The sequence below is a fragment of the Staurois parvus genome, unplaced genomic scaffold (assembly GCF_062004578.1).
Source record: "Staurois parvus isolate SC_StPar_1 unplaced genomic scaffold, SC_StPar_1.0 ptg000155l, whole genome shotgun sequence".
Classification (NCBI taxonomy): domain Eukaryota; kingdom Metazoa; phylum Chordata; class Amphibia; order Anura; family Ranidae; genus Staurois; species Staurois parvus.
Window position 1 is genome coordinate 16,293,100 of NW_028317951.1, and position 23,500 is coordinate 16,316,599.

At 42.0% G+C, this 23,500-nt stretch overlaps 1 protein-coding gene and 1 long non-coding RNA gene across 18 annotated transcripts in view; one reads left to right on the plus strand and one right to left on the minus strand.

Annotated features, from left to right (window-relative positions):
* TNIK (TRAF2 and NCK interacting kinase) overlaps positions 1-9,018 on the minus strand; it is a 389,337-nt gene extending 380,319 nt beyond the window's left edge. For 5 of the 17 annotated variants that reach the window (XM_089675502.1, XM_089675499.1, XM_089675498.1 and 2 more), the window contains exon 1: positions 8,605-9,017. In XM_089675502.1, coding sequence (XP_089531628.1) covers positions 8,605-8,661 — 57 coding nt within the window. In that variant the 5' untranslated portion in view covers positions 8,662-9,017. Of the gene's footprint in view, positions 1-8,604 lie in introns of all 17 variants that reach the window. The other 12 variants (XM_089675504.1, XM_089675503.1, XM_089675501.1 and 9 more) reach the window with 5 other exon arrangements.
* Positions 8,099-19,007, plus strand: LOC149463308 (uncharacterized). Its single transcript, XR_016312463.1, has 2 exons — positions 8,099-9,089; positions 9,181-19,007. It is a non-coding gene; the product is annotated as an uncharacterized LOC149463308 (long non-coding RNA).
* Positions 19,008-23,500: the final 4,493 nt, after the last annotated feature.

Here is a 23,500-nt window from a genome sequence, read left to right on the forward strand (position 1 = left end):
ACAGTGGCGTGTTGCGTCACATCAAAATTAACCCAACATGTGTCGTTTGCCAGGCCTGCCACGTCCCAAACACTTGCATGGAAGTAAATACGCTGCAAACATGTGACAAAAGCCCCTATGGCTTTTACAGTGCTTAGAAAGTGTTACTAGCCGAGATGATAATGCAAAAATCCATACAACAAAAAACAACATTTGCATTGAAATTGCACCAAAAATGCCCTGTTAATGAATCTTAGTGCATTGGGTGCAATAACGGGTGCTCAAATTTTTATGCACGTCTGAATGTGCCCATTCAGTTCTGCCTGGAGTACATATATCACAGTGGATTGCTTACACTCCAGCTCCTCAATTCAGTAAACATACATTATTTTCTAACTAATTCAAGGCACTCTATGATTGGAGGACAGTCAGATGAACGTCACAATCTCCCCTTCTCCAATCACAAAACTCCTAGCAGCCACTGAAAAGAATGCAAGACATTTACTGAATGAAGGAGCTGGAGTGTGTGCAATCCTCTGTGATCTCTGTACTGCAGCCGGAGTGGTAACACTTAGGGGTTTATTTACTAAAGCTGGAGAGTCCAAAATCAGACTCCCTTCTGCATAGAAACCAATCAGCTTCTAACCTCAGCTTGTTCAATGAAGCTTTGGCAATGAAACCTGGAAGCTGATTGGTTTCTATGCAGAAGGGAGTCTGATTTTGGACTCTCCAGCTTTAGTAAATAAACCCCTTAATGTCAAACATTCACCACTGACTGTTTTGTATGGGTGTGAGTGAAAGTCTGAGTTATACTTAATGTGGCAGCCTAGCAACATGGGACACACTTCATTATTGTAGATTTAAGATTTGATTTTGCCTGCAGTTCAGCTTTAAGTCAGTGTCAGGATCTCTTTAACGTAAACCTGTCACTTGGAGCCCAAGGTGCTTACTATGTGAATGCAGGTCAGAATCTGAGCTCGGACATTGGCTATCCCCCCACTCCCTGGTCTCCTGTCGTACAGGAGGAGGAGCAGTGCAGTTATGGCCTTCCACATGGAAAGCTCATATTTTTATACAAAGTATCCCAACCTTTTCCAGCTAGAAGGTTGCTCATTTCATACACATTAACCCAGGCTCAAGTGCTCTGGAGACTGAAACAAGTTTTGTGCAGGCACCTGTAGACACCTGCATTTACAGGGAAAAGTGACAGGTAACTTTTTTTGAGCAACCCAGAAATTCGTAATTTCAGCCACAGCTAATGGAACATGGCTCTGAGCTGGAATTTATATACATTCTACCCCCGCATTCTACAATGCAACCTATACACCCCACTGATTAATTGCATGGTAGGATTCGAAGGGGCATGCCTGGACACACAAGAACAATTGGCATCTGCATACATTGCCAGTATGTAATAGGGGGTTCCTTAGACATCTACAAGAAGAAGTTGTACCAATAATGCATGGTATGTACTGTTACACCGCCACACCTACTATTAGAAATTAATATTGGCCTGTAACTGATTTTGTTCAGACAGGTTCACAATCAACTCTTCTTCTTAGTCTATTTCTGATGAACTGGAAAAGAAGTCTATGCCCACAGACCAAAATAACCAGGCTATACTTTGGTCAACTGGTCAAAGAATATCATTGTTATAAAATATAATAGCTATCCAATAATAATATCCAATGGACGCCAGTCTTCCTTGGGTCTCTTTCTTGCCCTGCAGCTTTTCAGAAACTAAGCTGAAGCTCCTTAGGTCTAGAGGAAATGTTGTGAGCACTAGAAAAGTATGTTACAATGCCCCAGGTACATGCATTCTGTGCCTAGATTGAGTGGTTTTCTAGAAGCATATTAATGTAGACTCTCGCATAGGCCAAATAATGTTTATCTGCCACACAGACACAGCCCAAAGAACCTCCTGGAGTTGTAGACCCAACTGCTAAAGGATTTGTAAATCTATATAGTCAGCCTTGTGAGTTAGACTCCCCTGACAGTCAGCATTATAGGTCCTAAACCACTCTATAGACTAGAAGTGTTAGGCTATACAATTTTCTGCCCAATTTTCTGCCCAATTTCCTTTAATTATGTAGTGCAAGGGCCTACCTAATTGGATATAATTGAATGTGTTGTTTAAGTTTGACCCCCTATTGTATAGTTTTTGGTAAATCTAAAGCAAAATTCTCAAGAAAATTGCATAGTGTATGGCCAGCCTTAATGTGTAATTGTGTTTGGTCTATGGGAAAATAGAGCAGCCATAGAACCGCAATCAAATTGCATCTGCTGTCTATAACTCCACCATAAAGACTTCTCTGGACTTTATCTTTTTGACAGCAGAACAGGAGATTAGGGGGTGTCACCAGGATAGAGAGAAACAATGTAACTCCTCCGTAGTCTAGAAAGAAATGTTTTTGTTTCGGTCTCTGCCTCACTAGATAGATTTCCCATCACATTCTGTCCCTATGAAGCTATTTTACTGAAGCAAGAAATTAGAGGAATTTTCAATTAAAATAGGACAGTGGTCCGAACATAAATGCGTTTATTATGGTTTCAATCGAGTGCAGCAAAAAGGCAGCATCTCTATCACGGTAGGACTGCAAATGGAAGACATTGCTGTTAATAACCTGACCAGTGGGTATAGCAACATCCGCAATCCAAAGTAAGATTGGATGTGATGGAAGGAAGTGGCCACAAACAAGCCAGCAGAGGCAGTAGAGCTGCAGCATCAGACCGGAAGAGTGTCAAAGATGGACCTGCCACGGATTTATTTTATTTTTAATTCATTTGTTCTGATTCAATAAAGTGGATTTTTGGACATTTCTTAAACCTGAACATTCTGTTAAGTTAATATAAAGTATTACCATCACTACAGTGTACATATGGCTCAGGCATGCAGAGCAGCATTTTATGTGGCACTGGATCACGTGGCCGTGGCTTAAGTTCAATATTGGCTAACGCGGTCAAGCAGTTCAATTTTCAAGGACATTACCACCAACACTCATCATACCCACGCTGTTCTTGCGCAGGTTTTATGCATTGTTTGTTTTCCCTACTCTAATGTAGCCAAACCAGAAAATATGTTTTGGCTGGAGTTAGGGTTTCATCAAAAGAACCTACTCTAGGACCCATACATGTGACTGGGCAAAGGAATAAAAGGACACTGCTGTAGTCATCCTTGTGCTCTCCCCCTCCCATAAATATGTTTATTGCTGGACTGAAAGCACTGTGCAAATAGAACCCTGATTAGTAGACCCCCCCCTTCCTCTTCCAGACTAAGCAGAAAACAAATATCAGAACATATTTAGGTATTTACATGCTAGTAGTAAAATGCATTTCACAATCTTAATGAATCCATAACTGGATTAAATTTTTTTAAATATCTTCCTAGGCTTATTTTTAAGGTTTTATTCACATTAACACTAGTTTCCTTTGAAGACAGCAGAAATCCTACCTCCACCTAAGAACTGTACTTGAATCACCTCCACCAGATCTTCCACCGCAGCTATCACCTTTTGTATCACCCCCCTTCCTTTAGATTGTACGCTCCATGAGCAGGGCCCTCCTATTCCTTCTGTATCGAACTGCATTATAATTGTACTGTACCCCCTTTACATTGTAAAGCGCCGTGTAAACTGTTGCTGCTAAATAAATCATGTAAAATAATAATAATGCTTGAAAACACATAACAGTGGGTGGCAGTTATGAGCATCCATGTGCACCGATGTCTGTTGTTACCTATCATATATGTTAATGCCTACTGCAACGCACATTAAAACCCACATCAACATGCATTTTTTCAATAAAAGCATCTGCCAAGTGTGCTTCTCATCTAAAACAAACCCATTTCTGTTTAGAACACAAACTTACAATACATACTGATGTTGTAAACCCATTGACCAATCAGTATTTCTTCTGCTCCAAGAGCAATGCAAGATTAATTTCTAATTTAGATGATGAAAAATCATGATCAGTTCTTATGTTGGCATTTACACCTGAGCATTTTGTAGCACAAAACTACAAAATAATCAACATGTAACATCCCATGGTTCTCAATTGTGTCTTTTCACATCTGAGCATAGGTCCATCTGAAACTCGAAGCTATACTATGTACATGAGCTTCATTTGAGTTATAAGTTTCAAGCATTTTTTGCCAAAGAGATCTCAATGCTAGTACCTTAAAACATGCATTACAAAATGCCATTATTGCATGTTTTTTATTCCCTAATACTTAATAGATAAAAAAAAGTCCCAATCCACATGCAAAAACAAACAAAAATGCCTGTACAAACACTGAAAAAAACTGCATAAAAAAAAGCTCAAAATGTGAATGCAGCCTATGAATCAACTGCATAGAACTGGAGATTTAGATTCTTTGTTATGAAGTCATGTGAAACATTCTGATGTAGCTTATAATGTCCCATGTTAAGTTACACTGAATAAATACAAAATGAAAAGTAACAACAAAAAAAAAGAACTACGGAAAAACAAGTGTATCAAATAATAAAGCATATTATACAAAGTTTGGTCAGATACATATCTTACTGTTGAAAACAGAAAAAACACAGTTCCCAGATTTGCACTGTAGTTATGCAAGACTAAGATTTTCCAAATCACTGATTTGCAATGCCAAGAAGCACAATATGTCCTAGAGGTATTAAGCCAGCAGGTTAAATGTAATTTGTGCAACATTCTAAGTAATTGACAACTGCATTTAAAGTAAATCTGTGTCTAGGAAACAGCAATCTGGGCTTTATATTAAATAGCAGATGCCTCTAAGAGCTTTCACGTCATTCTTGATTTCTTGCAAAGTCCCTCAGAACCTAGAAAACTGCAAACAGTGACAACTCTTGGTGGAATCTACTCCTGTGCATCACTGTCAGTTAGATGGTCCTCAACTTTGACAAAAAGTCTGGCGAGTGGACCAAACCAAAGTTTGTGATTATAAAAACCGGTTGCTATTAGCATAGCGGAGTTTACCAGTTTCTGCAGGACTTCAGGACCAGCTAGCAAGCACCCATTATGTCTGCGATTTCATGTAAGTCACAGACTGATCACTGGCTCCTAGGCTCAAGTTTTCTTTACAAAATGTAAACTGTTCAAATAAAATTGCATAGTATAGCTCAGTGTTTCTCAACCTTTTTTTCAGTCAAGGCACCCTTTGAAATTCTGCACAATCTCAAGGGACCCCATTCTAAAATGTAAAAAACTATTCTACACCCATCCAGTACACCCAACGTTAGAGGTGATTTATTATTCCAAAGCAAATACACCTTTGCATACTGGTACCGACTAGTATTCCAGTGTGTCTCTCTGTTTCTCTCCCTAAGTCTGCTGGTGTGACCCCAGTGCTGACAGAGAAGGGCAAACAAGAATGATGTCCATGCACTCCATGTCCTCCTTATCAACTGATGATGTCATTGGTTGTTAGGGTGCAGGCAGCTAGAAGGTCATAAAGGTGCACCATGAAAACCTTAACTTTGTGTACTAAAAGGCAGGATTGATCTACCTGCTGGTTTGTATACAATTTGGGGGCATTTTGCCAAGGCACCCCTGAAGAAGCCTGAGCACCCTGGTTGCGAAAGGCTGATATAGCTTGATATGGTGACAATAATCTGACATGGAGATAAATATCAAATGTAATGGTCCCTTGGTTTAATTCATTAATTTCCACTTAAGTAGACCAATGATCAAATGTCAGCACAGGTCTATGTTGATTATTTTGCTGTGATGCATAAAGAGGGCTGATGGACCTATTCTGGAGAAAAGGCTGCTAAGAGATCTCTCTGGCACTACTCACATAGTCTAGGCCTTTAGTCATGTGATCTTTACCAATTGGGATTATGCTGGCCATATACCTCTCAAATTTGGCCGACTCCTGCCAAATTGGCCTAAATTCAAATCACGGGTGGCTCTGTCGACATCCTGGCTTGACAAATTTTGATCTGAATATCAAAGGAGCAGGGCAGAAAATTCTTGGCTGAATAGTGGCTAAAAATCAATCAGATACAGTCACTTGTTTGGATATTCTGACAGCTGCTGAATACAATAGCTGGCAGGGAAGATTCCTCCATCCATGTTGTTCATAAAAACGAAATGACCTGTCTGTACGACAGAGTCAGGTAGTTCTTAACAGCACTACTATTCAAAGTGGCACTATTGTTGCTCCATATTAAAAAACTATTACCTCCAGTTTGTAAATAACAAACAGGAGGTAATTAATACCAGCTCAAATGTGGTATACAGAGACAGGCAGAGTGCCTGTCTCTGTACACCGTGTGGCAGCTTGTCATGTTTGCCACTGCCACCCTTTCCACACTTGTCACTGGTTGTCAATGGCTTTGTCAAGTTCACAGCCGACCATCTCCTAGCAATCAGTGATGCTTACAGTGGGAGGAGCCTAATTAAAAAGTTGAGAGACTAGCTCCTCAACGGGCCACTCTCTCCTTGTGATTGACAGCAATCAGTGGACGGAATCAGGAGTGAATAGCATGGCTACGGATCCGCCTACTGCTGCCAATCACAAGGGCAGCAGACCTGATGGGGATTCTCCATCAGGCTCCGCCTATTTAGCTATAAAACTCTTCAACCGCTGCACTGTCTTAGTGATGGTTGCAGTGGTGGAGAGGGAGTTCAACTGCTCTGAGGATGGAGTGGTACACTGTGTATGAATTCCCCTACATGTGTTTAATTAACTAGGTTTTTGATTATCTTAGCAGTACTGAAGGTAACGTGTTGCAGCATTTTCTCCAAGAAAGCCAGGTATATACAGTCATTTATTAATCTTTTTTATCCATTTATGCAAGATTATTTAGATAGCATTAGGTGAACATTAGGGAATTGGTTTATTTAATGAATTTGGTACACCAAGAGTTAGAACAGCTGATATGCCTGCTTCCTGTAAACACACCAACATTAATCACTGGGCCTCATTTTATATATGCTAGCGCGACTCAATAATGTGTTGCTTCTATAACCCAGTTAGGTTCCATATTTAATTGTATCAGTCTAGGTTAAAATATTTAGCATTTCTCTAATTGGTTCTTGTAGAAAACCATTATAACCCCTTTATTCTAAACAAGCTCCCACCATCTCCTAGATGCTTTGCGTGGTCAGGTCAATGCCCAAGGTATTTTTTTTTTGCTGTACACTTGATCCTCAATATAAACCTCAAGGTGAACTGATGTGAGCAGGGAGACTGAACTAATGAAAGGCAATACAGGAAAACTCTAAGCACTTCTTTATTTTCAGTTCAGGCAGCAAATACACTATTGATCCAGGTTCAGACACTGTGAAATGACTGGAAGCCATCAATGCATCACTACATTTTCTGACCTTCTACAGCGACCATAAATTCTTTTAGGTTCTATGGAGTAAACATGAAAATGGGCTGCAGCCATCCATCACCAACATGAGATCAAGTCATGTCCTGAAGATTCTGGTAGATAGGCATAGTACATCTTGATGTCTAGTGCACCTCACACCAAACACATATCACCATTGGGTTGGATTTCTCTAGGAGCACACAATAAGGCATGCAACGTCCCTCGTGAAACGTGAAATATGCATCTTTTCTGTATTTCCACTCCAAGCTTCTAGGCTGACATTGTCAGTAGAGCCTGTGCAATGGAGCAGAGCTAAGTCTCTCATTCAGGCAATCTGACAAGCCATGTCCATGTTTAATCTAACTGACTGTCTGACATATCAAGACATACAAAGAGCCTTCTTTTTTCAGGCCATGTGAGTAGGACATAGAAGGCGCTACTGCAATTTCATTAGCATAGGTCATTTTAGGAAGGCATGGGGTTAAGGCACTTGGCAATTCATTGACGGTTGTCAGCAGCCTATAATGAAGCGAATACAGAGCCCCATTTGTGCAAAGCATCCTCATATGCATGTCAGAAAAAAAATTAACATGGCATCCACTTAGTAACAATGGATGGCACGCTGTAGGAAAGGCGAGCTGGAAAGAGGAAAGGCTGGGCTTAGCATCAATGAGCGGACAAGAATCAGAAAATCTCCTGTTAATGGGGTGTTATCACAGCAGACCTCTGACCTCAGGGCACTGCATACAGGCTTGGTTACTATGCCATCAGCCTTCATTGTCTAAGGGGCAGGCAGGCACTGGTCATGGAATGCAAAGCACATTCTCTCCATGGCAAGAGTGATCCATCCTGGAACTCAACCCCCACCTCCAATGAAAGAAAACAGCCTTTCACAATGAACTAGGAGTCCCTAAATCTCCAATCAATTCCAATGGAAGAGGAGGCTTCTGAAAGGGAGCACTGCAGACACCCATCATGGGCACCTATAGGCACCCTGATGCAAATCAAGGGCAATGCTACAGAATCATCAGACAGCCAACATGTCTCACTGCATACAGCCATGCAAGGATCGGTCGTATGGGTGCAGCTCCATCATCTATACAACTGTCTATACATTGATATTGCATGGATGAGTTCAATGACAAAAGCCATCACCCACAGCAGATTTCTATAGAGGCGATCCATGCATCCCCAAGGATGACAGCTGAATGCATCCCCAAGGATGACAGCTGAATGTATCCCAGTGATGACAGCTGAATGCATCCTGTAGATAAAAGACAGAGATCATCAAGCTGGCCCTTACCCTCAGCGCAGAGAGGTCTATCTCATCCAGGCTGCGAGCCGGGGAGTCGCTCGCCATGTTTCCTGCTCGCTGCTGTCAGATCGCGCCCCTGGCAGGCAGTGCGTCCACCTGGCTGTGTGTCCGGGGAAGGTGTGCGCCTGGCGGTGCGGCTGTCTCAGCGAGGACGGGGGGGTGCATTGAATTGGGGCATGCTCGTAGTGTGTGTGCTCGGGGCTGATCAGACACATACACACGGCTCTCTGATGAGAAAAGACTGTCACAGCTTCCTGGGAGGAACCAGACACCGGGAGGAGGGTCTCTCCGGAGCGATGTTGCAGAGCCGGCCTTTTCCTTTCATTGCTCTATAGAATAATGTATAGAGGAGACGATGATTGCGGACAAAAGCCCCCAGAGCCGGGCTCTACACTCCTGATGGAGGATCCATTCACTAGCCGAGGCTCAGACCCTCCCACTGCATTGTCCAAGCCCACATCTACACAGAGCAGGTACCTATGGAGCTGTCATGGGCTTTCATGGACCTCACGATTTATCGATGTGGCCCTCTGGGCTCCTATAATAGCTCTACTTGTATTGCAGGCTACACCGAGGTGACCACAGATGGTCTTCAGATATGTGGTGGTGGACCTCAGGGTTGACTGAAGATAGAAGTCACTATCTCTTTCTATACCAAGGTTTCTCCAAAGTTGGGATGAGTTCGGACGTAGGTTTGGACCGAATCTGGAAGGAAGCTGTCTCTGCTGCCCAAATGGTACCCAGTCCAGGGCACTGACCACCCCGCACTTGCACATATTGAGGGGACAAGGATGCTTGTGACTACAGATGAGCTTGGACACGTTCGGACGAGGACCCAAACCCACGTGTGCAAGGCTGCTGTTAGGGCTCTGTCACACAGATGTTCCAATTGGGTCCGCCAGCCCATTTTTCAGGTGGACCTGATCGAAACCTCCATTCTCCTCTAGGGAGCGGTGGGTGTAAACGGACATGAGTCCGCTTACACCCGCCAACATTTGATCCGATCTGCCAAAAAAAGGATGGATGGGGATCCAATTCCCCGTCCGTCAGATCGGATGATAATGGACAGGCCGTCTGTTTTCATCCGACCACCGATTGAGGAGAGCGAGCAGCTCTCTGTCTGCTCTGCAGCAGCAGAATGGACACAGAGCTGTCATCCGCTTGCTCAGTGGGGATCAGTGGAGAGATACCCCGCCGAGCAAGCGGATCCGCTAAACGGGTCCACCCCATGTGAAAGGACTCTATGAAACCATGTGGCCCCATATGGCTAATCTGACAGGGCCCCCCAAAAACACATTACTAGGATTCAGTTATGATTGAACACAGTGAGTGATCCGTATCGATCACTTATTGTGTTCATTCAGGAAAGGGGACAGTAAATGTGACATATTTACTGGACCCTTCCCCCACTCTCTATCCTGAAGGATCTTATTGTGTGCTTGCAGATGCCGGTGGGAAGGAGAGGAGAGAAGTCGGCAGCACTGCTGGGGTGGGGGTACACAAGGGGACCTGGGTAGCAGAGGAAAATGTACAGTGCACAGGGAGGGTGGTGGGTACAGTTGGGAGGGCAATTACTGGAACCGATCCCTTGTATAGCTCTCTCTGCAGCAGCTGAAACCAAAGGGAGGGAGAGGAAAAGAAGCCAGCTTTCAGCTGCTGCAGAGAGAGCTATACAGGGGAGTGGTACACATCCAATTCACCCATCTGCCTGGGTCCCGTATAGGAGGACTGGTGGTACCCCCTTATCCACGACCCTGCATGTGTGCAAGTCCACCAGGAAGATGTCACCTGTACAGGTCAATCAACTATAGCTGGGGCATTCAACTCCCTGCTAGACATGAGCAATTTGTTTAGTTACGAATCAAAATTCAGACAAGATTTTTTTTATTCAGAGATTCGGATGTATCCAGATTTCTGAATCACTGTAGTAACGAATTTCAGCGAATCGGAAATAGATTATAACAAAACAAATTATTTGAATTTGAAAATGATTTTGAATTCAAAGATGAATTTGAATTTGAAATGGAAACCTATTGCAATAAATGCAGTAAGGTATAAATGTGAAATAAAATGATGATGATTCGTACTTAGTCTGCTTTATAGAATAAAATCGAAAATAATAGACTAGAACTGAATAAAACAGAATAGAAAATAAAGGAATCGAATGGAAAATAAAGAATAGAAGAAAACAGAATAGAATAGAAAATGAAAATAGAAAATAAACAAATAGAATAGAAAGAATAGATTAGAATAAAACAAACATATATAGCCGTCATCAGAATTTTTGATTAAAATTTCAAATTCGCATTGATTTGAAAATAATGAATATAAAAAAAATTCCAAAAATGAATCATTCAAATATCACGAAACAAAATTATATACTTAAACGAATCCACAACAAATTTTTCCGTTGAAGATCTCTACTCCCTGCAACAACACGTGTACAAGGGGAGTGTATACATGCAGCGTGAGGAATGCCTCAGCTGCAGAAAATTGGGACATGCAGTTGACAACTTCCTGGCAGGCTTGCACATCTGGGTTTGGATCCTAGTCTGAAGATCTAGCCTAGTTAGTGCTTCCACGTAAGAACTAACAAACTCATTGACTATTTATACACTGACACTAACTGCAATTTAATAAGCCACAGATGTGGGACATTAACCTCTAATTGGCATTTTAACCCGTGTGTGTCACCTTGTGTGTCTGTACCAAGGCCAAACAGTCCAGGGTATGTAAACTTTTGATTGATTTTTTGAAATGTATTTGGGTGATTTCTGTTATCATTATGATTTAAAAAGGAGCCAAAAAACTATTTGATAATTAATGGCTTCATATGATCATCATCGTTCAATAAAAGAGCATTTTTTTGGCATGATCAGTCATATTTTCATATCAATGCCAAAAGTTCACAATTTCTGTCAGGGTATGTAAACTTTTGAGCACAACTGTAAAGAGGGCCTTCTCCACTTTACCACCTATATACTCATTTAATAAAACAGTTCTCCACTGACCACCTATATAAGAAGGCCCTTCTCCACTGACCACCCATACAACTACACTATATTGCCAAAAGAATTGGGACTCTCCTCCAAATCATTGCATTCAAGTGTTCTTAATTACCTCCATGGCCACAAGTGTATAAGATCAAGAAATTAGGAATGCAGACTACTTCTATAAATATTTGTGAAAGAATGGGTCGCTCTCAGGAGCTCAGTGAATTGAAGCGTGGTACTGTGATAGGTTGCTACCTGTGCAATAAGTCCATCCATGAAATTTCCTTGTTACTAAATATTCCACGGTCAACTGTTAGTGGTATTATAACAAAGTGGAAGCAACTGAGAACAACAGCATCTCAGCCACGAAGTGGTAGGTCACATAAAATGACAGAGCGGGGTCAGCACATGCTGAAGTACACAGTGCACAGAAGTCACCAACTGTCTGCCAAGTCAATAGCTAAAGACCTCCAAACTTCCTGTGGCCTTCAGATTAGCACAGCAGTGCGTAGAGAGCTTCATGGATTGGGCTTCCATCATGCTTCTCTGGCAATCTGATGGACGTGTCTTGGTTTGGCGGTTGGCAAGTGAATGGTACTTGCCTGACTGCATTGTGCCACGTGTAAAGTTTGGTGGAGGGGGAATTATGGTGTGGGGTTGTTTTTTAGGGATTGAGCTTGGTCCCTTAGTGCCACTGAAGGGAACTCTTAAGGAGTCAGCATAGTAAGACATTTTGGATAATTTCATGCTCCCAACTTTGTGGGAATAGTCTGGGGATGGCCCCTTCCTGTTCTAACATGACTGCGCACCAGTGCACAAACCTAGGTCCATAAATACATGGATGAGCGAGTTTGGGGTGGAGGAACTTGACTGGCCTGCACAGAGTCCTGACCTCAACCCGATAGAACACCTTTGGGATGAATTAGAGCGAAGACTGCGAGCCAGGCCTTCTCATCTGACATCAGTGCCTGACCTCAAAAATGTGCTTCTGGAAGAATGGTCAAACATTCCCATAGACACACTCCTAAACCTTGTGGACAGCCTTGAACCCTACAAACTAAGACTGTGATGCCATTAAAGTTCATGTGCGTGTAAAGGCAGGCGTCCCAATAGTTTTGGCAATATAGTGTATATAAGGCCCTTCCCCATTGATCACATACAGTTGTGTTCAAAATAATAGCAATCAGACATCACTAACCTGATCAATCACTGTTTTTGGTAGAAATTATATTTCTACATGCCAAATAATTTACTAGCAGGTGTAGTAGAGTAATAGAAATCCAACAGACCCAACAGTCATGACATGCATGTTGCTGAGTCTGTGTAATTGAATCACTAATTGAAAGGGGCATGTTCAAAATAATAGCAGTGTGGAGTTCTATTAGTGAGGTCATTCATTCTTTGAAAAACAGGTGGCAATTATTGCCCTTATTTAAGGAAGGAAGGCAGCAAATGTTGTACATGCTGATTACAGTGCATTTCTCTCTGAAATTCTGAGGAAAATGGGTTGTTTCAGACATTGTTCAGAAGAACAGCGTACCTTGAATAAAAAGTTGATTGGAGAGGGGAAAACATATAAAGAAGTGGAGAAAATGATAGGCTGCTCAGCTAAAATGATCGCAAATGCTTTAAAATGGCAACCAAAACCTGACAGACGTGGAAGAAAGCAAAAAACTACAATTCGAATGGATAGAAGAATAGCCAAAATGGCAAGGACTCAACAATCAGCTCCAGGAAGATGAAAGAAGGTCTAAAGTTACCTGTGAGTACTGTTACAATTAGACACCTATGTGAAGCCAAGCTATCTGCAAGAAGCCCCCGCAAAGTCCCACTGTTGAAAAAAAGACGTGTGCTGAAGAGGTTACAATTTGCCAAAGAGCACATTAACTGGCCTAAAGTGAAATGGCGCAACATTTTGTGGACTGATGAAAGTAAGATTGTTCTTTTTGGGTCTAGTGGCCGGAGACAGTTTGTCAGACGACCCCCAAACACTGAATTCAAACCACAGTACACTGTGAAGACAGTGAAGCATGGTTGCGCAAGCATCATGATATGGGGATGTTTCTCATACTACGGTGTTGGGCCTATTTATTGCATACCAGGGATCATGGATTAGTTTGAATACTTGAGGAGGTCATGCTGCCTTATGCTGAAGAGGAAATGCCCTTGAAATGGGTGTTCCAACAAGACAACGACCCCAAACACACCAGTAAACGTGCAACATCTTGGTTCCAGACCAACAAGATTGATGTTATGGAGTGGCCAGCCCAATCCCTGGATCCTAATCCAATAGAAAACCTATAGGGTGACATCAAAAATGCAGTTTCTGAGGCAAAACTAAGAAATAGAGAAGAACTGTGGAATGTAGTCCAATCATCCTGGGCTGGAATACCTGTTCACAGGTGCCAGAAGTTGGTTGACTCCATGCAACACAGATGTACAGCAGTTCTCAGAAACAGTGCTTATACAACTAAATATTCATTAAGTGATTCAAAGGAAAGCAAAATCTTCAAACATTTTTCAGTTTATATAGTGAATGTTTGAGTTTGTAAAGAAGAATACAAACACTGCTATTTTGTTGAACAGTCTAATATTCACTTTTCTTCAATTGTTTTAGAGGAACAACACAATTTTTATATATTTTTCTTCATGTTTTGATTTGGAATAGAATGTGTAGTGTTCCCAATGTATTTTTGTGTATGGATATAAAAGCTATTAGAAGGATTTTGAGTTTTATTCACTTTTTTCAACACACTGCTAATATTTTGAACAAAACTGTATATAAGAAAGCCCTTTTCCACTGACCCCCTATATAAAGAAGGCCTTCTCCACTGACCAAATATACATCTATATAGGAATTCCCCTCTCCACTGCCCACCTACACACCTATATAAAAAGGCTCCTCTCCACTGACCACCTAACCAGCTGTATAAGAAAGGCCAATCTCCACTGACTGCCTATATAAGAAGGCATTTTTCCATGAACCACTTAGAGGTTCTTTTATATTAAATGGTTGAGAAAGGCTGTTCTAGAGCAGGGGCGGACTGACAACTCATGGGGCCCCCGGGCAATAGGGGATCATGGGCCCCTTGTGTCCTTGATCAAACTCAAAAAAGCCTATCAAAAAGGTACCAGGGGCATCTCATGGGGCCCCCTACTGACACTGGGCCCTCGGGCAGTGCCCGAGTTTCCAAATGGTCAATCCGCCCCTCTTCTAGAGGTTATCCCAAGGTGTCAGTGGAGCCATCATCAGAATATTAGAAAGATGAGAGCCACACAATGTTTGAGTAAGTCCAGTAAGAATTTTATTTTACAAAACAAAATCGAACACCAACACGTTTCAGGGGCTCAATGTTCTCTCTACATGCTATCCCAGAGCATCAAACAGAGTGCAATGCAGAGGAGCTATTTGTAAAGTTGGAGCTATAGTAGGGAGCCTAGAGCCGCATAAGCTGAAGCTCCTCTGTAGTGCTGGCTAATGTCCCATGCAGAGTGATACCAACTGCACTCCATCTCTTATCCCAGCTAGTGGCCTCCAGAGTGGTGCCAGCAGCAGGAAAGAAGAGATCTTCAAGTCAGTGTGAAGAAATACACTGGGCATAATAGTATACGGCTGCTTTCACACTACAGTTTATCCACACTGCGGGTGCAGTGCACTATTCCTGCAGCTTTCCTTAGGGTTTTCTATGCTTAGTCATAGACATCTCTCTCTCCCCTCTGTCTTCTCTCTCTTTCTCTCTCTCTCTTCTCTCTCTCTCTTTCTCTCTTCCCTCTGTCTCTTCTTCTCTCTTCCCTCTCTCTCTTCTCTCTTCCCTCTCTCTCTTCCCTCTTTCTCTTCTCTCTTCCCTCTCTCTCTTCCCCCTCTCTCTCTTCCCCCTCTCTTTCCACCCTCTCTCTTCCCTCCCTCTCTCTCTTTTCCCTCCCTCTCTCCCTCTCCCCCTATCTCCCCCCCCTCTCTCTTCCCTCTATCGTCTCTCTCTCTTCCCTCTATCGTCCCTCTCTCTTCCCTCTCTCTCTCTCTTTTCTTCTCTCTTCCCTCTCTCTCTTCTTCTCTCTCTTCCCCCCCTCTTTCTCTATTCCCCCCCCTCTCTCTCTCTTTCTCTCTCCCCCCGCTCTCTTTCTCTCTTCCCTCTCTCTCTTCCCTCTCTCTCTTTCTCTCTTCCCTCTCTCTTTCTTTAATCTTTCTCTCTCTCTTTTTCTTTCTCCTCTCTCTCTCTTTTCCCTCTCTCTATCTCTCTTCCCTCTCTCTCCCCCCCTCTCTTCCCCCTCTCTTACTCTCTTCCCCCTCTCTCTCTGTCTCTCCCCCCCTCGCCCCCTCTCTATCTCCCCCCTCTCTTTCTTCCCTCTCTTGTTCTCTCTCTCTCTCTCTTCTCTCTTCCGTCTCTCCTCTCTCTCTCTTCCTTCTCTCCCTCTCTTCCCACTCGTTCTTTCTCTCTTCCCTCTCGCTCTCTCTCTTCCCTCTCTCTCTCTGCTCTCTGTCAGATCGTATTGGGACTGCATACACACGCACAGTATGATTACCCCCCCACCTCCTCTAAGGGCAGCAGGAAATGTGGGCAGGGGGTGGTAATCATACTGTGTGTATGCAGTCCCATATGATCTGTCAGTGATCGTGTATCATGTGCTGCATGGAGGACAGGAAGGAGAGCCCAGAGATCACAACACAGCTCACATTTTCCTGGCTCTTTCCTCTCTGCCACTTCTCCTCTCATTGCTCCAGGCTGTCCCCTGGTCCTGGCTTTGAGTGTGGGCAGGGGAAGGAGCTCAGAGGAGAGCGGCCACTCAGGAACACCAGGGCACCCCCTTGATCCAGCCAGGTCAGTCTCTCCCTCCAGCAGCAGAAAGCTGACAGGAGGGAGAGGGGGAGAAACCTCAAACCGGCTTTCAGCTGCTGGAGGGAGAGATACACAGGGCATCCTTCTGCAACTGCTCTCCCCCACCACACCTATCCTCCTGCTGTCCGGGCCACTTACAGGAGTACTGGTGGTACCCCTCTGATGGTGGACCTGCATGGCTCTGTGTGCCGCTACTCACCAGGTCCCTTCTTCCAGGGAGGCAGTGTCACCCCCCCTAAAAATTGCCGCCCTAGGCAAACACTTTGTTTGCCTTGTGGTAGATACACCCCTGGCTGCGTATAAACTCTATTGCAATAAACAGTTTCACCTATGAATATACTGGAAGGTGATCACTACATACCTAGAGTAGCATAGACCTAGCTATCTGTGCATAGGGGGCCTCAGTTCTTGGCCTGGTGGTGTTTCTGTTGTTTGGGGAGTTGTCAGGGAGCAATGGCATACTTCATATTTGTATTTACCTCATGAGGCTTGTTGTGCTGAAATATCTCTGTCATAGCTGGGTCAGTATCATATGATTTTTTGATGGTACAATATTATTATATTACTATATTGGCTTGTTATCTAATGATATCTTTACATTATAGAATACCCTTTATCCATATGTGAGCATTTCTGAAGAAGATGTAAAAGACCCTATTCTGGAAATGCGTAGGTTGTCTCCATATTCACAGATTAATGGCCAAGGATATTACTTATGACCATTGCTATGAAATGTATGTATAACTGATGTAGCTGAATTTATATTTCTTATTGTTATAATTTTTTAATTATATTGTTATAAATCTTTTGTAATTTTTATATTATGATTTCTTATGGATGATGTGTCTATAATAGTCCCTTTGACCTAGTGGATATTCTTTTTTTTCTATGTAATTTTGGGATGATGGTCCCCCCAATAGCAATATACCATACTTTTTTATTGAAGATAAGAAAGGGGGTGGTGTGTGATATTATTAAAAACAAACAAGTAGAATAGCATTACATTTTATATGTCATTAGCTGTGTCTAACAGCTGTGAAACTAAAACCTTGAGAAAGAAGGAGAGACAGAGAACATTCAACAAAAAGTTTAAAGCTGGCCATAGATGGTTTGAATCTCAGCTGGTTAAGCAGAGACAAGCCAAGATGTGAACCATGTATGGGCAGGCTGAATGTACACAAGTTGATCTGTTGACCAACTTGGGTACAACCAGCCTGTCTGCGATTATTTCTAGCAGCTGTTATAGCCACTAGCAGTAATCACTGTGTTTTCCTGGGGAGATGGCTCTTACCACCCCCCCGCACCCCCACTGGCAGAACACAATGGCTCCGTGAGAGGTATTCACCCATCAACACTGACTGTGTTGATGGGAAAATCAAGTGATTTTTCTTTCCTCATGCTATCTATGGCCGGCTTAAGTCTGTGTATGTGAATGACTACAACATTGCAAACAAAATGGATTCTCTTGTGCTTAAATGAACAATACAATGTAATTTCCTGCCTTTTGTTTATTTAACACAGTTCTTCTTCACGCTATGTTCAGCCAACTGCTGGTAGCTCCTGCTACATTGGTGCAGAGAGACTATGTCCTGTTTGGCTCTCTCCGAGCTTTCTCAGAAAGATGGGTGGACCATCTGCTGGTACAGCAGGTAATTGCACAGAAGCATAATCTGATGAGGGAGTAAATTAACAAGCATGAGAAACAGAAACATTAATATATAAGCACCTGTTATAGGTAACCATGTTGCTATGACATATAATAAGTCACCAAAACCTCCTAATCCCTAAAAGGGGGTTCCATCCATCTTTAGCAATATCTCTGGCTGTATCCTGCAATTCTCTTATCTTAGCAAGATGTCCCTTAACATACAGTTATAATATAATAATATACTATATATATACACAACTGTCAGTGTGAATAACCTACACATCCCACCTTGAGCTGCGGTGAGACAATTTAGTGTTAATCTATGTTAATACTTCTTTTCTAAATTTAGCTATTTCTTTATTTAACAAACCTATATCAGTGACGGCAAAGTTAATAATCTAATTTAAATTTTAGTGTAATTATTTATTCTTTTCATTGTTTCAATTCCCCGTCATGTACAGGAAGGGAACCATGACACCCTCTGTGGACAGTTCTCTTTTGAACAGTAAAGGATATTCTGGACTGTGACCTGGTTGCACTGTATCTTTGCGAACAGGCAACACACGTAATACTTTTCCAATGTAACATGTTCCGATAACATAGGTAGGAAGTCAGGCATATACTTCATCTACATATAAAATATAACCCTCTACATATGGATGGTATTCCTGCTGCTAAAAAACTAGATGCAAAAGCATGGAATCCCAAGTAACCAATATTGCCACATATTGGGAATTGTGAGCAATTTGTACTATAAATGTATGTATGTAAGTTAGGGACCTTAGATTGTACGCCCCTTGAGGGTTAGGGACTGATGTCAATGTGCAATATATATACGGTATGTAAAGTGCTGCATAAATTGGCAGTGCTATATAAGTACCTGTAATAAATAATAAAGGGTTCTTTTTCATTTTGGATTTGGGATATAATAATATTGACCATAGTTTCCTCCATAAATTGTAATCTTTGCTCCAGTGCAATGTTAATTGCCCAATTGTGTACATTTAGTGTTAAATGGGCAGGTAATGATCAGACAGATCTATAGGGTGTCTATGTGTCTTGAACCACTAAGAGCTACTGATCTGTGTTCATTTTGTGTAGAGAAACCACGTATGAGCCATTTATTCTGTTCCTGTTTAGATCAGTGAAGTTGAGAGGCACTGCTATCATGGATATTGTTACCATTTGGGAATGTAAGTGAGAACACACCCAACAGTCACTAATATTGCTATGGTTTGCATAAAATTTTAACATTTGGTGAAAGGGTTATTTTCCCATGCCTCTATTCTCACAAACACCAGAACAAGAAACATAATTTTGTATTTCAGAGGATATCATTACTTCAGAATCTTCTTGCAATGAATGGTGTGAATCCAGGTGGGCTTTCCTGCCAATTTAGTGAAACCTATTGTCAGAAGCACCAAATGGATAGTGAATCCTGCTCTCAGAAGCACCAAATATGGTCTGTCAAGTGTTGGTTCTAGCGGCTTTCAGATGTGTAGCTTGACCACCAACCACCTGGCTAGATTCTGTGAACACCAGAAACAGAATCTAGGTCTGGAATAGGGTTGTAAACCCCTCCACATACTTTATTCAATGTTCTTTTTCAAAATCTGAACATATTCTAATAGACTAGAGTGAGAAGCCTGTAACCGTTGGGGGAAATATGTTTTGGGTTGCCCTTCAAATAAAATCTCCTAAGGGGACAGCCCATATGGTTGATTAGAGATATTTCATACAAATATAGAGCTATTGGTATAACATCTACCCTTCCTTTTCCTGTATCTGCTTTATTTTGTGTACATCTGTTTTTTAAAATTCCATTGAGTCTCTCAACTTTACCACTACTTTTTGGATGACAAGGCGCATGGAAAGCTTGCGGTATGCTAAGTGCTTCCATTACCTCTTTCATCACTTCTCCAGTAAAGTGGGATCTTATGTCACTCTTGGTAGTTTCAGGAACTCCATATCTGCAAACTATTTCATTCAAAATTCTCTTTGCTGTTGTTTTTGCAATTGCCTTAGCCACTGGACAGGCCTCAGGCCAACCTAAGAACATGTCAACACACACTAGAGCATCATCATAGGTGCCTGTTCTGGATATCTGAATATATTCTATTTGAATTCTTTGAAAAGGAAACCTGGCTTAGTAGAATGCTTTTGGGGAACCTGGACAGGCCTCCCTACAATGTTCAGTGCACAAGTGAGTCATGAGTCACAAATCCTAGTTGCAAACACACTAAATCCAGGTGCTATCCAATAGTAGTCAGTAAGTGCTACCATTGAGCCCTCTGCAAGATGACTGATGCCATGTAATTTCCTCTGACGTACCCTTTTACCTTCAAGATGGCAACTTCTGGTTTCTGAAAGGCCTCAAATAGCCACTCTATAAGTTTTGATAAAAACTAGCGCAGCGCTAAAAACTGAAATATTAGATCAAATAAATTCAGAAAAACGTCCATAAAGTCTATGAATTGTGGCTGGTGAATATACTGGATAATGGTGGTGCTCCGTGGGAAATGATAAAAATGCGAACTCACCAGAAATAAAATGAATAAGAGCGTTGTATAAAATTCCTCATCAGAGGTCTGATCAGAGGTCTGGTCACCTTTAGCAATCCTCCCTTCTGCGTGATGACAGGACTCAGTAAAGATGAATAAGATCCAGGTAACCAGAGGTTTCCTCAAAGGGGCTGGCTGGAAGGAACTGCCTGTTAACATGGGATCTTCCACCTCCACCGCAACAGCGTGTACCTGGACTGCACTTGTCCTGGAGCCCTGTACACACCTGCCTGAGGAGTACTTATTTTCAAAAACCCTGTGCCAAGATCCAGGCATCATACCAAGAGGTGGAAGATGATTTATTGCATATATTGGTTGCTTTGAGTGCATAGCTGCTTATGGATTAAGCGCTCACTATATACCTTTTCTGTTTGCTATAACTCCATAAGTTTTGTTTGTCTCATTGGCTACCCTTCACTGATCAGAAAGTACCAGGGTTTCCAAAGGGGCACAAAATCATGAACTTTTCCAAAAGCATATCTGCTGTCTGTGTAATTGTCTCCTCTTTGATGTTCTAAGAGTTTAAATGCTTTGATTACTGCACACAACTCTACTTCCTGTGTAGACATATAAAGTAGGTTGTTAATGCTTCCTGATGCAAAACTGTGTCAGTGTGGATCTGACCATCATCAGTGCAAAATCTGGAATCATCTACAAGTACAGTGTTATGAAAAAGGATTTTTTTTCCCCCTTCCTGTTTTTTTTTTTTGCATATTTGTCACACTTAAATGATTCAGATCATCAATCACATTTTATTACACAAAGATAACCTGAGCAAATACAAAATGCAGTTTTTAAATGATTATTTAATTTAGCAGGGGAAAAAAAGCTGTACAAACCTGCCTGACCCTATGTGAAAAAGTAATTGCCCCACCCCCTTGCTAAATCATGAATGAACTGTGATTAACCACATTTCTGGAAAGCTGAGTTAAATTTCACTTGCCACACCCAGGCCTGAATACTGCCAGACCTGTTGAATCAAGAAATCACTTAAATATAAGCTGTCTGACAAAATGAAGCATGCTAAAAGTGGGTGTGAAAATCGAACAAAAATTCTCAGAAGAGATTTTCGAAATAAAATTATTTTGGAATTTGACCCATGTATGGCTGGCTTTAGCACATAGTGCATAGTGAAGGCTGCTGTTGTTTGCATACAGCTGGGTGAGCCTTTAATCACAGGGTCTAATGAAGCTGATACATACATCACAGGCTTATGTTTGTCTCCATGTATGAAGCTGGATGAGTGCACCTGTAGCGTATCCATTGACAAAACAATGAAAAGGGCTTGGTATAGCAGGAAGTCCTGATGTTGGAGCTTCTGATAGAAATTTAATAAGTTCCTTCATCTGCAATTAATTGCCGCATGTGAGTTTGAAAGGGTTTGTAGTGGTAGCCTCATAAAGAGGAGCCATAAGTCTTGATACATTTGGAATCCAGTCCAGTAATATCCCACTAGCCCCAGGAAGGCACGTAATTGCAGTACATTTCTTGGCTTTTCTATGTATTTGGGGGAATTTTCCTTTTAATTTCTCACAAACCTCCCATCCATTCTTCATCTTCTCCAGCTGTGTGAAATCTACATCACATTCTTTAAGTATGTACCCTGACATGTTACTTCCCACTGCTTTAATAAGAAACTGATAACTGTCATTAGCAGAAGCTTCATATGCTTCCTGCAGAGCACTAAGTTTATTTGCAAACCTGACTGGATTATTTCTAGGATCCCTCAGTCCCTCTAATATGGTTCTCATTTCTCAGGGATTAAAGATACATACATTTAATTTGAGATGTACTGTCTGGACTATTTACCTCAAGAACTAATTGGGCTGCGACCAGATAGACTGCAACAGGTTGCTCTGTGACAACAGGACAGAAGGGGCATCTTGCTGCCACAATTTTGAAATTACGGTTTGCCCCAGAAGTTCAGACTTTATGGCTCTCCCTCTAGCTTTAAGTTCAGCGAGATCTAGTTTTACATGTATGCCCATGCATTTTCAATGGCACCTAAACGAGGTGCGGTTTTGCCATGATTATCGCGCGATAAATCACTTGGCAATTGCTGCAAACCGCACCACGAAAAGCTTCCCGCCCAAAACGGAGCAGGAGCTTCTTGTGGGTGACAAGTTTTGTGCATTGTGGTTTTCATTTTCTGATGGTCCTTTACCCTTTTATTCTCTCACCTTAATTTATTCCTCATAATGACAGGCCAGTCTTTTCTCTTCTCTACTTGTGACTATACAATTGCATGTTTCTATTCCTTTCTATTAGAAAAAAAAGGGCAAATTTGCCCAATTTGAGCTACAAAAGTAGCTCCAAAACTTTTTTGAGCTTCAGGGGTTCAGTTATAGGTGACTTGAAGTGGAGATGTTAACCATCTCCATGGAGTAATATTGATTTTTTCCCCCCATGAGCGTTTTGGAGCTTCACGCTGCAAAACGCCCAGGTGTGAATGGGGCCTAACAGTTGCGAATTTAAAACTTTGAGAATGGAGGGGTGGGGGGAATGTGGCATTCTAGGAAAAGTTTTAGTCTCTGTATGTAAAGAACACATTGCAAGCAAAATGGATACTCTTGTGCTTAAATGAACAATACAGTACAACTCCATGTAAGACTGTAGATGGGGATACAGGCATGATTGACATCACTTGCCACTCCCTGCCTACAGTAGTCGAAATGGAGGGTGTGGAAGCTGTAATCTGACTTCCAGACTGCAGACATGTCACATTGTAGTTCCTGAGCTATAAACAAGGACACGGACTGATCACGCTAGGATGGATTGTCTTCAGTGCCCAGCATGGTCAGTAACAAACAAGAAGGAGTTATTTGCTAAGGGGACTGGCAGAATCAA